The sequence below is a fragment of the Ursus arctos genome, unplaced genomic scaffold (assembly GCF_023065955.2).
Source record: "Ursus arctos isolate Adak ecotype North America unplaced genomic scaffold, UrsArc2.0 scaffold_34, whole genome shotgun sequence".
NCBI lineage: Eukaryota > Metazoa > Chordata > Mammalia > Carnivora > Ursidae > Ursus > Ursus arctos.
The window spans coordinates 12373333-12390492 of record NW_026623030.1 but is presented as its reverse complement, the minus strand read 5'-3'; the positions used below and the strand labels follow the sequence as shown (position 1 = coordinate 12390492).

The 17160-nt window shown below is 45.6% G+C and overlaps 1 protein-coding gene across 2 annotated transcripts in view; it reads right to left on the bottom strand.

Moving 5' to 3' along the window:
* LIMK2 (LIM domain kinase 2) overlaps positions 1-15735 on the bottom strand; it is a 55261-nt gene extending 39526 nt beyond the window's left edge. For both annotated transcript variants that reach the window (XM_026484857.4, XM_057305706.1), the window contains exons 1-2: positions 15519-15735; positions 4503-4602 (exon numbers count right to left, since the gene is read on the bottom strand). In XM_026484857.4, coding sequence (XP_026340642.1) covers positions 4503-4602; positions 15519-15534 — 116 coding nt within the window. In that variant the 5' untranslated portion in view covers positions 15535-15735. The remainder of the gene's footprint in view (positions 1-4502; positions 4603-15518) is intronic.
* Between the last annotated feature and the right edge of the window lie 1425 nt (positions 15736-17160).

Genomic DNA, 17160 nt, shown 5'->3' with positions numbered 1-17160 from the left:
TTGTAGGGTTATTTTAAGGGTTGAATAAGATAATCGAAGTGAAACTACCAATACAACGCTTAATAAATATCTGCCGTCCGTCGCTGCCTCCACCCTACCCCTCTTCATCTCTGCTCCAGACAGTAGCTGTGGGGCTTCTTTGGGATCTTCCTTCTCTCTTCCCAAGAAACAGCAGTATTAAGGCATGTTGAAGGTCACATACCGTAGCTATATACTAGGAGCCCCACTCTGTGTTCATGCTGGACTCCCTTGTTTGGGCAGAGGAAGGCCAGGTGTTTGTCCTCTGTCAGGCACGCCCCAGTACCCTGTTTAACTGCCAGCCTTAATGAGTTGCTGGCTGGCTGTTTCCTTAGAGATAAACTAGACAAATAAGCAAACTAAAATCAAAGGCTTGGGTCCATAAATGCAGCAGCAACACTAACATTGTAACAGCAGAGGGCAGGGTTGCTCCATGGACTTCCAGGGCAGGGTCGCTCCATGGACCTCCATGCCAGGAGCCAAAGACACAGAAGAAAAGTAACAGCACTTTTATTGACACTTGCGAGTTCATAAAGCCTTAGAACCAATACCCTTCAGTGTTATCTGACACCACCAGGGTATGGCAGGCAGGGTGAGTATTTTCACTCTGAAGCTACAGAAGAGGAAACTGAGCTTCAGGGAGGTTAAATGACATGACCATATTCAGGAATGCAAAGAGACTCTTGTAAGCAAGGAGTCAGAATGCCTGGGTTCAAATCTCAGCTATGCTGAGCAAGTAAACTTCATTTCTTTATTTGTAAAATAGGTATGACCAGTACTACGGTTATTACACATTGTTATAAAAATTAAGGTAGATGGGGCACCTGGGTGGCTCAGTCGGTTAAGTATCTGACTCTTGGTTTTGGCTAAGGGCATGATCTCATGGGTTGTGAGATTGAGCCCCACATCAGGCTCCCCGCTGAGCTTCTCCCTCTCCCTCTCCTTCTGCCCCCACCCCTGCCCTGCACTGTCTCTCTCTCTGAAATAAATAAATCAATCTTAAAAAAAAAAAAAGAATTAAGTTAGATGATACAAATGTGAAATGCTCAGGACAGAGTCTCTGGCTGCTTACGTGTACAATTTCTTCACTCACCTTTACTGAAGTCACAAACTTAGTGGAAATGGTCTGTTGCCTGATAAGGTGACAACAGCTTTCTATTTGTAATATTCCTTTTCCAGAGCATAGGCATTAGAAATCACTTCTCAAAAGAGAAAGCTCAAAGAGTCTGTGTTTGTGATCCTGAGAAAAGAGGCCCTGAAGAGTTCTCAGGAGCCTTAAGTACAGTGATTTTTTTCCCCTCTGATAATGCATTTAGCAACCAGGTCAAGCAAGAGAGTCCCAGGTAAGGGCGATAAAGACGAATTAATAGAGGCAGTTTTCCCTCTTCCCACAACCCCTCCTCCTTGGCTAATAAGCACTTCTGATGAGGGTGAAAGGACCATCATCAGAAAACATGTCAAGGTTCTTTGTTTTTTCCAACATGCCAAGTCACCACAAAACATGCCAGCTCCATACTTCAACCTCAGCTACAAACAACATGCAGCCTGGCTGCTTTCCTGGCCTCCTCCATGGAGAGAAAAGCCAGCTCCAGGCAGCTTCAGAGAGAATGGCCCCAATTCTAGAACCAGCGGCACCGCTCAGGGAAAGGGAAGGCCAGAGGTACTTAGAGTCCAAATAGGGAAGGCTGAGGAGAGGAAGCAGGAGGGCTATTCAGACAACTGTCCAGGATCAGAAGGATCTTGGCCAGGTGCCCAACTGCACCAGACTAAGCTACTTCCAGGAGGTTTGTCAGCTGGCGTCTGCCGTACAGTCCCAAGTTCCAGCCTTCAGTGACTTCCTATTGTCCCAGGCACCTGAGAAGCTGGCGGAAGGCTATCAGAGGCAGGATTACGGATGTGGCTGCAGATGGGGGGATGGGGTAATGTAAGGAGAAGGCGAAGGGAGGAGACTTTGGGCCAAACCCCAGCAATTTCTCCATTGAATATCCAGCTCCACCCTGTGACTAGGAAAACAAAGGTGTGGGGGAAGGGGAAAAGAAAAGTCATTTCCTTTATTATAAGTAACTCAACTGGGTAAGAGCAAGGCTGGAAGGGAGTCATGAAGAATGAATTTCTTTGGGTAGCATGGAGGGAGGGTCCTGCTTTCAGCAGGCCTGTGCCCAGACACTCTGAACTCTGAATTCATCAGAGAATTTAAAATACCATTCAGGGTGATGCCTCATGCTCATTATAACCAGGTTACTTCTGGGGTCAGATACAGTTGTTCCCAGCCCTGAAGATCTTCCTCCAATCTGGGCAAAAGTCAGTTGGCTCCAAAGCAGCCAGTCTCCCCAGGGCAAATTAACAGGCTCCATCTGAGGACTTCATGTCATCCAGTTTTCGTGGGAAAGCTCAGGAGTCAGGAAAAGTGCTCCTTCAATAGAGCTGGATTAGAGAGACTATGTCCTTGAGACAAAGCTGTAAATAGGAGACCTACCCAAGATGCTCTAGTTTCCTCACAGGCATGATCTTTGGTGTAACTGTGCCAGGGTAGTTCAAAGTTAACCTTAATCTCTGAGGTTCCACATTAGAAGACCAATGGGTGTGTATTAAGAGAAATAAATGCATGCATGTAGGTGTATACAGACACAGTCATAATATAATATAAAGTGACAGCTACTGACTATTATGGGTATTCTATGTGTCAGATACTATGCTGAGCACTTTATATAGGTTATCACATTTAATCCTCCCTGACAATCTGTGGGATGAGTACTTATCCCTGTTTCATAGATGAGGTGTCCAAAAAGCTCAGGGCAGTCTCCCAAAGACAGTTAGTAAATTGCAAAGCCAGGATTTGAAACCAGACAGTCTCATTCCAGAGCCTGCACTCATCCACCATGATAATGTGCCTTACCTGTTTCTGAGCATGTATGTATGTTTTTCTCTCTACGCCCCACTCTGACACACACACACCATACACACACAAATATGTTCCCTAACCAGCTAGAATCTGATTGGACCCACGAATGACCTAAGACTTCAGTTCTAAGGTCAGCTCTGGTCATCCATGACCTATCTTTGTAACTCTTTTTTGTCCTTTTGGTTTCAGACCTCTCAACTGTGATAATGAAGGGTTATATCACATAATAGGTGGTCTCTTTCGGTTCTGAATTTCTTTAATGTTAGAAGAATTCAAAAATTCCAAAAATTAGCTTGTTCTACCCTGTCCTGATTATTCTGGATAGAAAATATTAACACAAATAGGAAAATAGCAGGAATAAATATGACCATATGGGTTAGGTGCCAAGGTAAGCCTTGGCCTAGCAACTCATTAAGATTCACTTCGGCTCTAAATGAAAGGGCTAGCCAAAGGCTTTACCTGTAGGTCTCTTATAGCTCTGACACTCTGCTCCAATCCTTACTAAGAATCAACTTCCCTGAGGGTAAAAGGAAGAACTAAGGCAATCAAATCCACAGAGAAGACTGGAGAGCTCTGAGTGAGAGCTGAAAGGGCAGAAAAAATGCTAGTTCCTCTCCAACTCTTCCAGAGACCGAGGCTCTCCAGGCCAACCCCCCACATGGTTCCCGGGTGGAGGCAAGGGCTTAAAGGTCAATTAAATTACTTGATATCAGCACGGGGGATGCTTTGCAACACGAGCTGTGTGTGGGAGCTGGAATCTACAGCACATGGTGCCTGTCTACAGTCTGTCTCATTCTCAAGATGTGAGCAACAGCCCTACCACTTCAGACCACGGGGGCACACATGCCCACCCAGCCTCCAATGTGGAATGACTGCAGGCCAGGCACTGTTTTATGTTCTGGAGAATGCAGACAAGCTCCCACTCTAGAAGATTCCAATCTCACAGGGGAAAGAAATAACCATTCAGTGGGTGCCTACCATGAGCTGAGCCCTTGGCATATATGATTTCATTCGATCTCAACGAGTCTATGAGATAAATTTTTAACATTCATGTTTTCCTGATGAGGAAACTGAGAACAGGAACAAATTCAACTTTAAATTCTCTGTTGTTATTTTTAAGAAACTGAGCTGCCTTCAAACAATAACCTAAGAGCTAAAATAAAATTAAAAAACAAAAAGCAGGAAACTAGGGAGGCATCCTGTGGTGAAGGGCTGGCTCTGCCAACTGCACTAAAAACAACCCTTGAGGCACCTGCATCATCAGTAGTGTAGCTGTGGGAAAGTTATTCTTTCTGGGTCTCAGTTTCCCCATATGTAAAGTGAGGGTGCTGGGACACCCTGGAAAGGGCTGCTCCCATCTCCTCACCCTACTTCTAGCTCTCCCTGGCCCATTGGTGGCTCTTTCACTTTCACACCAGACATTTGCTAATGTGCTCTTCCTTGGCACATCCCTCCCCCACCCCCTCAACCCACACCAAAATGGGAACTTTCAAGTCTGAAACTTGTTTTTGTATTTTCCAGAACACAAAGTCATGGCTGGCCTGTAGTACACTGGCAAAGACAGGAGGACAGAACCACTTACCGAAAGCAAGAGCTGTGCCAGGCTTCGTTGACAGTCCTGTACCGTCTCTGGCTTGGAGCGACATGGTCCCCACAGCCCCGACACTTCCAGGTATCTTCACCTGCACAAAAAACCAGGGAGTTTAGAGGCCCAAAGAAGCAGGAGGTACAGGGATGGGATTCCTATCGTGCAGAATAAGACTGAGTTAACGGACTTATAATGCAAGCGCTGGCCAGTGCTCTGATAAATGCACAACTCCCTCCTCCACAAGATCTCGGTAAGCACTTACCCAGCTTGCTCATCTCCCCAGGGACAGGGAATTCATGGCCTCAAAAGTTGAGTCTCACTGCATTTTTTAGAAATGGTTCTGATTGTTCCTTTTTCCACTGAAACAAAACCTGCCTTTTCCTAGAATTTCAGCCCTTGCTTATTATAGCTCTGAGCAGATGAAATGAACAAGATCCCTTTCTTTTCAGGGCCAGCGCTTCCTATGACTCTTCCCAGCCAGCACCCAGAAAAACTTCTCTGGGTTAAACATGTTACTGCCTTTTCCTTCTCCTCAAAAGCCCTGTTTGCATAGATATTCCATCACTGAGTCCAGGAGCTCATTCATTCAACTAACATCATGGGTCCTCTCATTGGACCCATGGGTCCTCTCCAAGCTCCATGTTGGAGACTGCTAGATAACATCATCTCTGCTCTTCAAGGAGCAAATCCACTGAAAAAGAATCCTTCTTCCACGTTGTTATTTTTCCCTTAGGTGTTATTTCAGAGTTAGAAGCAAAGTGCTACTTTAGTTCGTAGAAAGAAGTTATGGGTATAGAAGGGAAAGAACATTTAATGAACACTTCCTATATACCAAGGCTTATGGTAGGAGCTTTCAGAGACCCAATCTCATTTAATTCTCAAAACAATCCTGTGAAACAGGTATTAAATTCATTTAAGGGGGTGGGAGAATTGAGACCTGGAGCTCGGGAGTGTCAGGCCAAGCAGCAGATTCAGCATTCCAACGCAGGCCCAACTCATCCTGCAGTCCATGCTCTTTCCACTCACTCCGCCATGCTGATTCCTGCTCATTCCACTTAAGGAAGTCAGGAAAGTCTTTGTAAGGGAAGCTAATATTTGAGCTAAACCTCGAAGGATGGGGAAGATTTGCCAGAGGCTGAGAAAGAATGGGGAAGGGCGGTGTATGCTGAAAGGTTAGCATGGGCAATAACGGAGTGAATCCATGTCCCTCCAAAAGGGACAAAACACAATACTCCTGCTGTGGCTCAGATGCCAACGTCTTGAAATAAAGAAGGAAGCTGAGATCAAGTTGTGGTACCTGACTCAGCCCTAGAAAGCAGGACAAGGTTGTCACAAGCCTCCCTTGTACGCTCCGTGTATGCAGCTTTGTTCTCTCTGGGTAACTCCAGACTGCCACAGGCACGGTGACAGTCACTGAACCCTGTTTCACAGGCACAGGGGTCATGAATAGACAATTCACAGCTTCGGACACTTCAAGATTGCTCAGCAGCATTCTGGGGCAGCCAGGACACAGGCAGCTGTCCTCATACCCCAGAGGAGAGTTAAACAAGCTGGCAGGAGGCTTTAAAACCTTGACCCAACTGCTCCTCTCCTCCCCCCCACAATAATAGGACATATATGCCCATCACCACATGAATCTAAAAATTCTTAGACTCTCAAAAGGGGCCTTTTTGGTTTTTTGGGTGGTAGTGAGCCAGAGAATGCACTATTATTCTCACAAACTCCAAGGCACAAAGTCTGAGAGACTTACTCAAATTGGGTTATGGATAGTGGGCAAGCAATGAATTAGTAAGGTTTTCTTTTCTTTTTAAAGAATATTTATTTATTTGAGAGAGAGAGCAGAGCGAGAGAGAACATGTGTGGAATGGGGAAGGGTAGAGGGAGAGGGAGAAGCAGGCGCCCTACTGAGCAGGGAGCCCGATATGGGGCTCAATGTGGGGCTCGATCCCAGGACCCTGGGATCATACCCCGAGCCAAAGGCAGACACTTAACTGATTGAGCCACCCAGGCGCCCCCATAAGAAGGTTTTCAATGAAGACAGACATCCAAATGAATCTTCCAAGTTACAGAGCTACAGGTTTGAAACGTTTTTGTAACTGTTAGAGGGAAAGGCTTTATGGTCAGTTTGTGAACTGCTGTGTCCTACCCCCAGCAAATCTCATTATTTTAAGCCACATCTCATTTCTTATTTTTACTTTTTAACCCAAAGGAATGGTCTCTAACTTGACCACCCACTTACTCAATAATTCAGCATCTTGGCCCTGAATGACTTCTGGCTGTTAACAAAATTAAAAAATGATCAGGACTTTCCACTATGAGGCTATTCAAGATAACTTGTTACTGACACACCCTCCAGAGCCCGGTCTTTCTCCAGTCTTGCGAAACCCAAAGCCATTCAATCAACACTTATTTAGCACCAGCTCTGTGCTAGGCTCTAGGGGCACAAAATCAAGAGCCCTACTCTCTTCTCTCATATCCACCTGGTTCCACCTTCCAAATGTCTCTCCAGTCCTTCCCTGTCCTTCACCACAGCCTGAGTTCAGGTCTTTGGCTTCTTTTCCCTCTCTTGGCACAGTCTTAGCTGGCTCACCCAGACTCCCCAGTGTCTACAGAAGAAAGGCTCAACTGTTCAGCATGGCACTCCTGTTCTAGATTCTATCCTATCCCACCTCAGAAGATGTGCACTTTCCATTATTTCTACCATGACTCCCTTCTCCATTGGTTCCTTCCAATTATCATTTACATTAGTTCAAGTCTTTCCCATTAAAAAAAAAAAATCTGGACGGTGTTTTCTGCTCCAGCTACCACCCTTCTCCCCTTCACAGCCACACATATTAAAAAGTTATCTACACATCACTGCCCTCATTTCCTCACTTCCCATTTACTGCAATCTGACTTCCACCCCCACCATTTCTCTGAAACTGTCTCACCGAGGGCCAAAGTGACCGCTTATTGCTAAATTCAATGGACACACTTTAGTCATTCTTTCAGCAAATATTTATTCCATGCCAACTATGCGTCTAACATTGTTCTGGGGAAAGAGCAGCAAATGAGAAAGAGATTTAACCTAGATTTTTTTAAAAAAGATTTTATTTACTTTTTTGACAGAGAGAGAGAAAGAGAGAACAACACATGGAGGGGAAGTGGCAGGCAGAGGGAGAGGGAGAAGTAGGCTCCCTGCTGAGCAGACAGACTGACATGGGGCTCAATTCCAGGACCCTGGGATCATGACCTGAGCTGAAGGCAGACGCTTAAACGGACTGAGCCACCCAGGCACCCCAGATTTAACATAGATATTAAACAATAATATAATTATAATTGGGGCAAGTGGTATGAAGGAGAAATCAAGTTCATAACTAGGAAGAAGGGGGTGGGGTAGGGCAAACAAGTATCCCTTAAGGAAATAATTTTCAAGCTGCGCTCTGAAGGACAAACACGAATTAACCAGGCAAAGAGGAGGAGGGAAGGATAACAATGGAGACTGGGATGGGGTGGGGGGAAGACATGTGCAAAGGTCCCGAGGTAGGAATGCAAACTCCTCACACATCATTAAAGTTGGCTATTGCCAGCTCCAAAGCACTAGGGGAACCAAGATGGGTCCCTCGTCTACTGTAGTCCTTCAACAAACATTTATTAAAGGAATGAATGGCCCTCTACAAGGTGGCCCCAAAGAACCTTTATTTCTCATCATCTGTTACAAAGGGATGCTCTAATCACATCTTGACCTATTTTCTGTTTCTGCTGCACACATTCATGTTCTTGCATACTGAAATTCACATCTCAGGCTATTCTGTTTTTAAGATACTTTACCACCTTTTTCCTTAATCAAACTTCTATCCTTCTTTAATGGTCCCCCAAAGGGGGACTTTTTCCACTTTGTCTATACCTGCTTTATATCATTTGTTTTGTAATTATAATTCATTATGTTTCTATTTCCTTCAGTCACTCCCTCTCTGTGTCTCCCATCCCCACTCCTAGATCTAAGGGACAAAAACTGCATCTTAATCATCTCCAAAACTCCAGAGCCTAGCATAACACCTGATGCAGAACGAACACTGAAATCCAGCTGAAAAGCTGGATCCAACTGCCCACTATAAAGGTAATTTCCAAAGATAAGCTCCAACGGCCAGCAGGAATGACTCCACTGAATAAGGATTCAGGCTCTCAGGATGACTACCTACGGGTAAAGTCACATGGAGATGCACAGGCCTCAGTTTATCTGTTGAGCATCCACACTGTTTTTCAGTTAAGCACCTGAGCAAGAATATTCACCCAAAGCCTTCAGCTTCTCAAGCCCAGATACTCTTCAAAAGAAAACTCTTGGCTTCTTCAGCTCCCTACAGCCCTGAAAGTTGATGATCCTAATTCTCTTACAACTTTTTTTTTTTTTAAATGGGCTCTGCACCCAACGTGGGGCTCAAACTCACGACCCCAAGATCAAGACTCACATGCTCCACCAACTGAGCCAGCCAGGCGCCCCAACACTTTCACAACCTTTATGCTAAGGAATGCAAGAGAAATATAATAATACAAAGTCCTGGAGATTTCTGTGAGGCCCAATGAAAGACCAATCCAGAGTCCAGTCTGCCCGGGAAATATTTCATCTAGGAAAATACCTCATTGTACCAGGACCTTCACCCTCTACCTCTATAGTGTTTACTTCTCATATTTGCAGACTTATCAACAGTGCCTAGTCATTGTCAGAGGCCAGAAAGGGAGTTTGATGAAGTAAATATCCCCAGCAGCCTTAAAACAATAAGGGGCCCTTATTAAGGTGTTTAATAATCAGAAAACTGCTTTCACAATTATTATTGGAATTCGCTGCTTTTAAGAAGTTGTAAATGTGCAATGCAAAGAGGGTGAGTATTACAACAAATGGCTCATTACAAAGGTTCTCACCTTCAGGATCTTTTGGATCCTGGCATAAAATATATTTAGTTAAAAAAATATGTATGTATATATATTCAGTTTATACACATTTCTCTCTCCCAACTTAATAATTAGTGATGTGGCCCTCAAATAATCTCTGAATCCACTGGGGCAGGCAGTAGGATGACAGGATGGTAAGGCTGGAAGGGCCTTTAAAAATCATCTACTCTAAAGTCCTGTCCTTTTCTTTTTCTGAACGAAAAATGGGCTTGAAGAAGGAGACTCGAGTTGTCTAACCATCAGAAAGCTGGTCTGGGAGGGGCTCAAACCCAAGTTCTGAAACTACCACACCAGTTGCATTTTTATTATCGTATGCAGCCTCAGACAAGTTAGGACTTGCTTAAGACTACACAGTTATTCAGTGGAAGGGCTCAGCCTGGTACCCCAGCTCAGTGCCAGTGTATTTCTCACAAGACACTAACATCCACCTTAATCTTGGTCTAAGAGCTGGGTTTCTGCAAACTAGTCCTTTTCAGACTTCAAAGTGGTGAGAAATTTCCAGGCACTGAAAGCTCATGAGACCATAAAGCCTAGCTTGAACCAACATGCACAGATCCTATCCTTTCATTTGAGAAAAATCTTTGATGCTTCTCATGTTCCCCTAGACAATGAGAACCAGGAACAAAACCCAGCCAATTTAGTGCAGCACAAAACAACTAGTATGGTAACTGCTGTGCCCCCTGGGAACTGGCAGGTCAGGTGTATAAATCCCACTTGTCCCAGGATAAAGCAGGAAGCAGAGGGGCAGGGCAGCAACTGGTAGGGAACAGCCAAGAGAGAAAAGATCACACCTTAATGAAGTGAGTACCAACAAGACTAACGGTATGATTAACATTCCTCTAGATACTCTCCCTTATGTCCCAAAGGATTTTCCTCCTCACTAGCTTACCAAATATTACCAAGGGGAGTGTCTATGGAAAAAAAGATTAGATGATTTTTAAAGGAGCTTCTGGACTTCTCTGGACCTTATATTCTTCCTTCGTTAAGAGGAGGGATCAAATTATTCCTTCTAGCTCTGAGTCAGTGACACCAAACCAGGGGCCTCTCATTTTTCAGGTTAAGGCACATACACAGACATCTCAGAAGGTTTCATTCTTGCTGTTGTTCCCATCTGCTTTTTATTGTATTAGGAAAACTGTAAGGGTCAAGCAGAAGAGCTGGAGCTAGACCTAGGTTTGAAACCTGGTTCTGTGTCCTTGGGCAAATTATTTAACCTCTCTGAACTTGTCCCTTAATCTTTAAAAAGAGGATAACCACCTACCTTACAGGATTACCAAGAAGATTAAGAGAAATAACTTAATGTATGTGAAAATACCTCTCGCAGTGCCTGGCTCTTAGTTGGCAACTGAAAGCTTTTCTTCTTTCTTTCACGTATATCTAGAGGGTTGGCTAAGGAAAAGGTTGAGTTGAATTACACTAACCTCTAAAATTTGAAGGAACGTTTTCAAAACAAATTCAGCAAATATTTTCGATGTGCCCATGTGCAAGACAAAGACTAGGTCATGAACTTCTGGGGCCCTTGGTGAGTAGTCATGCAGTGTAAGAGACAAGGATGTGTACAGAAATAACACGTCAGAGAGGGACAAACCAGGTGCTGAGAGCAGGGCAAACTTGGTACAGTAATAAGATACTTGGTAGAGAAACAAATGAGACAGATGGTTCCTGTGGCTTTCGCTCAGGTTCGCCCTTCCAACCGTAAGTCTACTTAACTGTGAATGAATAGGCATTTTCTTATCTGGGGGAAGGCATTTTCTTATCAGAGAACTGGTTAACCAATTTATATATTCCCAAACAGCAGTTCTCTACCCATTGTCAATGATATGGAAAAAAACCCCAACTACTTTGAGTCCTCATAATATGCCAGTAGTATCCTAAGCACCATGCAAGCAGGAACTAATAGAATATAAAGATCCTATGAGATGAAGACTCATACTGAAGGACTATTACCGTTCCCATTTTATGCAAAGCTGAAATGCTCAACTAACAAGTGATAGAGCTAGGTTTAGACCACAGTTCTGCCAACTCCAAAGTCTATGTCTTTAACTACATTTTAGATTTTCTTTCATAGAAAAAAGAAATTACAGGCAGAAAGGCTTGACAATAAAATGCCAGGGTGGATGCTCGAAGTATACTCCAACAGAACTAGGCAATGGTTTCACGTTCTAGATCCTGTTGGGTACAGATTAATAGGTAAAAGAGTGTAATTCTTGTTACTACATAAAGGTCAAGAGTGAGAAGGGTGATAGGCTTGTAAAAGAATGCTAGAGCTCCAGGTCCTCTCACTGAAATGCCAAAGTGACGCTGCATATGCCCCTGAACCCTAGCCTTTTCCAGGTTTGCACTGATCAGAAGCCAGCCCTGCAATGGGCACCAGCTCAGCCTCCAGAAGACATGGAAAACCCATCAGGAATGTGGAAAGCCTAACACAGCCGCTTGAACATGAGGGGTTTCTTTTCAGCTTTAAAACTTTGTGGTCCTCTTGGACCCTATGCTACTCCCTCCAAACCATACCCACGGCCATCCAAGTCACCCTGCCCTGCCCAACATGAGGTAATTCCTGTGGTCGGTGCCTTCTTCTCCATTCCTTTCACTAACACTTCAGCTCAGGGCCCACTGTACCCACCCCCAGATTAGTGCTTTCCTTACCCTTGTCCAATCCATCATGCCCACCAATTTCAGACTGCCTCTAAACCTATAGTCTCTTCTGTAGACTGAAAAGTCCCACAAGCCTAGCATTAAACACTCCATGGTCTGGCTTTACCTACCCTCTCAGTTTTATCTTTCACTTCCTATAATTCCCCCATTTGTGCATTCTTGCCTCTACCACACATATCAATGCACTATCCCTTGTGGAAACCTTGAAACTTGCCCAGCTATGCATCCTACTTCGTTTCTTCCCTACCAGGATACCAAACCCTCCCCCTGCCCCCACTGCTTTTAATCTACCTAAAACTTCTCAAAAAAAAAATTTTTTTTAAGATTTTATTTATTTATTTGACAGAGAGAGAGACAGCCAGCGAGAGAGGGAACACAAGCAGGGGGAGTGGGAGAGGAAGAAGCAGGCTTCCAGCGGAGGAGCCCGATGTGCGGCTCGATCCCAGGACCCTGGGATCATGCCCTGAGCTGAAGGCAGACGCTTAACGACTGAGCCACCCAGGTGCCCCTAAGACTTCTCAAATTTTATCTCAAATTTTGGTCAGCATTTCCTGACCAAATCTAGTAGCCACCCTGGACATCTTGCTGTTCTTCAAACATGCCAAGCACATTCCTGGCTCAGGGCCTTTACTCATTCCCTTTTATTTCCTCTGCCTAAAATGTTTTTCCCCCAGATAACCAAATGGCTCACTCCCTTGCTTCATTTCTCAGCTTAGATGTCATTAACCAGGGAGGCTTCCCTGATCTCCCATTGTCTCCATGACTTTATCCTACTTTATTTCTCTTCAGAGCATTGATCCCTGATGTTTGATATTCATATATTTACATATTGTCTATCTCTCCCACCAGAACATACACTCCATTAGGGAAGGGATTTGGTCTGTTTTGTTTCCTGCTGTATCTGCCAGGGCCTAGAAGGGCTTGGCATATAGTATGAACTCAATATATATTTGCTGAAATGGATGTATGAATAGAGTTCTCCCCCACCTTTGAAATTCTATAATGTTATCATATACAGGCCTTCTAATAGTTTGTCTTGATTTGCCCATTTTTTTTCTTAATTACCCTCAACAGACAGTGAATCTCTCAAAGGGACAAACCACGTATTATTCATTTCCACAAATATTTTTAAAGGACTTTTTGTGCGCCAGACTCTCTGTATCTCAAGCAGCCTGGAATATCAGAAAGAGCACTGGAGGAGAAATCCTAGGTTAGTTCTGGCTCTACCATTAGTTGAGTGACCCTTGACAAATCCATTTTTCTCCCTGGGTTTCTTCATATGTTAAACAAGGAGAGTTACATTATCTCAAGTCCCTCCTGGTTCTAGCATCTGTTAAAATTTATAAGAGGTAAAACTTGGCCCAGCCCAGTGCCTTAGACATCATAGGTACTCAGTAAATATTTGGTTTCTTTGTTGTTGATTCTCCCGTTACACAGGAATCTGAGTTGTCTTGAAGGGAACAGTTAGGACAGAACAAGTAAAAGTTTAAGCCCCACTCCCTTCTCTGACTCTATGGGACAACCTCATTCTGGTGTTTGTGATAATAAAGAATTCTAGTGTTTGTGAGAGGATAAAGCACTGAATTTGAAGTTGGAAAATACGAACTCTGACCACTGCCATTTACTTGGCTATAGAACCTTGAACAAGTCATTTCTGAGCCTGAGTCTCCCCACACATAAAAGAAGCCATATTGGCCTACTCTCAACTCTTCAAAGGCAACTTTTTATGCTGTTCCACCTACTTGGAATGTTCTTTGCCCTTTCTTTGCTGAACTAATTTCTATTTATCCTCAAGGATCAGCAAAAATTTGCTTTTTTAAGGAAAAGTATCCTCTATTCACTCTCCCCCACCTACTCTTACAGCACTTACCTCCATTGTTTATCTCAATTATTATAGCATTTATCCCCATTGTTACCTCAATTATTTACTATTTGTCTCTAGAACTGCAACCACCACAAAGGCAAGTACTGTGTCCATTTTGTTCATCATCATACTACTCAGCACTTGGTTAAGTGTGAGGCACAGAATTATCCAACAAATATTTTTATGGACAAATGTCTAAACTAATGCACCTAGACACTTTAATATCTCTAGAAAGCTTTTTGATTCAGAGAACCTAATAAACACTATTACACTCTAAGATCTTCTACAAGTTTCTGTGAATCAAGGTTCAAAACAGGGAACTTATGTACACAGAGGTTAGAAAAAGTGACTGGAAATCATTTGAACTGAAGAACTCTGGAAGCTAAAAAAAAAAAAAAAAAATCAGAGAAAGGGACAGAGAACATTTATATGCCTAGTCCTCTTTCTCCAGAAGCCTATTATCAAGAATGAGGAGAAAAATCCCATGCTTTCACAGTGAGGAAGTGACCCATTGGTGGCCTGGTCCTTGTATTCAGGATGGAGGAAGTGACTGTCCACAGGCTGAAAGCCAGGAAGTGGGGGCAGATATCCAAGACAGCCTCCCTCCTCCACCGTTCCCTCCTGCCACCTCTAGAAAGCTTCTGGACGCTGACCCTGGTCGACCTAGAGGCTGGGCCACCCACACAGGTGGCTGGGAAACATAGTCAACAGAATGTCCTGGTGCAGGGAGGACAGGCCAGGAGGGCAGGAAGCCGCAGCGTGGTGTGTGAGGTGACTGGGAAGGGACTGCAGGCCTGGCTAACCTAACTCTAAAGCTACCCTTCACCTCTGCACAACTCTTCCTTCCAAGAGGTGTTTGACCACATTTCTCTCTTGTCTCAGAGAGGCCAAGGGAGGCCCCAGCTCCCACGGAGGGCCCAGAACCCCACGGGGCCTACCTTCCCCAGGAATTATGCTCCAATCTCTCCCTAACCCCTAATCCGTGTCCTAAACCCCAAGGGAGCCCACACTCCAGGTTCCTGCAAAGAGCCCCGAGACTAGGGGATCACAGGCACCAAGATTCCCTCGAGAAGCCTTGGATCCGGTCAAAGAAGTCATACTATCCTCCACTTTCCACAGAAAAGCCAGAACCCAGGGTAACTCTCTATCCCCTTATAATTGTCCCGAACCCTGAGGATCCCATTCTCCCCATAGTCCCCATATCCCTCACTCCACGGGTACCCAGGCCCCCAGCTTTCTTAGAAAGAGTTTTAATTTGAGCTCCACAGAAAAGGCTGGCCCCCTGACGGAGCCAGCATCGCTTCCTCCAGGGACCTCAACTCTCAGAGAGCCTCCTAACCCGCCTGCTCCTCGGAGCCTTCTGTCTCCGGTCCCCCAATTCCCGAAGCCCCACAACCTCCTCGCGGAGCGTTGTGCTCACTTCCCCCAGTTCTCCTGCTAAGGAGCGGGGACCCACGGGAGTCCACTCATCCCGAAAGCCCCGAGACTGCCAGCCCCCTCAGGCATCCTGGGCCCGGGCTTCCGAGATAACGGCGGGACAGGACGGGGAGGCCCTTCCTTACCCGCCTGCGCGGCCATGGTCCTGGGGACGCGGAAATGGGAAGGTGGTGGGGACCGCAGCAGCTCCTCTCAGCTCCCGCGGCCAGCCGCCTCAGGCGCGGGAGGACCTCAGCCCCGGGCGCAAGCGGGATGCACCGCCTACGGCGCCCGGGGAGGACCAAACCGCACCTGGCACCGGTGCCCGCCCGCCGATTCCCCGCCCCGCCCCGCCCCGGGACCAGGCCCCGCCCCTGGCTCCAGGCCCCGCCCCCTGGCTCGGACTCTGTGGGCACCCTGGCGCCTCCTACTGCAAGCGACGCTGAGCTGGTAAAGGTGGTTGTCCCGCGACCGTGAGGTGGCTTATCAGGAGAGTCCTCGCGACTCGCGGGAGGTCTCAACAGAGGACCCTCAGCCCATTTTACAGATGCGGGCAGCTGAGGACCTGAGGGAACAAGTTTGACTACCTCGAAAATAGCTCAGCTCATTAGAAGCAGAGGTGAGATGGGAAACCAGGTCTCTTAACTCCCAGGCAAAAGCTCTTTCCAGTAGAGTGTTTGGGATCAAGAATATGAATCTAAAGGGGTGCCTGACTGGCTCAGTCAGTAGAGCATGTGACTCTTGATCTCAGGGTTGTAAATTCGAAACCCCATGTTGGGTGTACAGATTGCTTAAAAATAAAAATCTTAAAAAAAAATGAATATGGAGAAGCTACCCCACAAAACTTTGGGGATTGAGAGTGGACTTTCTTTTAGAAGCTTCCAGCTCAGAGAAGCCACTTATCTGCGCCACTGAGTAAGCTGGCACTCAGTAGATAATCTCTAGGTCAAACATGGTATGAAGGTGGTGCAACCAGCATTCCAGGGGCAGATCCTTCTTGAGGCCACATAGGTATGTAAATGAATCCAGCCACCAGATCATCCAATTTTTCAAGACAAGCCAAAACTCCAGGTATTTAGGTGAATTTTCCCCACTTTGTAAATGTTGGTAACATTCGGAAATTTTAAAAATGCCATTGTAAACCAAAGGAAACACTTGTGGAGTGAATTTGTCCTGCTGGCTCCTCTTTGTGAAGCAAAGAGCACTGGACAAGAACAGCAGACTGGTTTCTGGCAGCTGTTAGCTGGCTGAGGGCCTTGAGAACCCTTCCCTTCACTGGGTTTGGGAAGGAATTGGGGTCCTCCACGTGACAAAGGGTGGGCTACATCAGCTGGACCTGAAGTTCCTCCCATCTAATTCTCTGGTGCTGGGTGTTTGGGAACTGTCATTTCCTTAGACTGGATTTAGGTCATGGGAAGTGTCTAAATGACCAGGAAGAGGTAGGGATGGGGCCCAAGGAAATGGATCATGACGCCCCCACCAAGGGCAAAGTTCAATCATGCTGCGTCTGGTTCCAGCACTCGAGTAAGCAAAGGTGAGCACAATTCGTTCTTCCTGCCCTCTGTAATCCAAACCGGATGCAGGTCAGTTGGTTCTCCTCTGGGTGTGGCAGGGGGCTCCTGAAGTCCTGAGTGTGGAGAAAGTGCTGAGGGGGTGGGGGAGGGGATGTGTTTGACTTCCTTTAATTGCTGGGAACCCTCCAGTGACTGATTTTACAGTTTGAGGAAATCTCTGGTCTGAATATAGTAACCACAGGACTGTATGTTGAATTAAAGTGACAGGGATCCA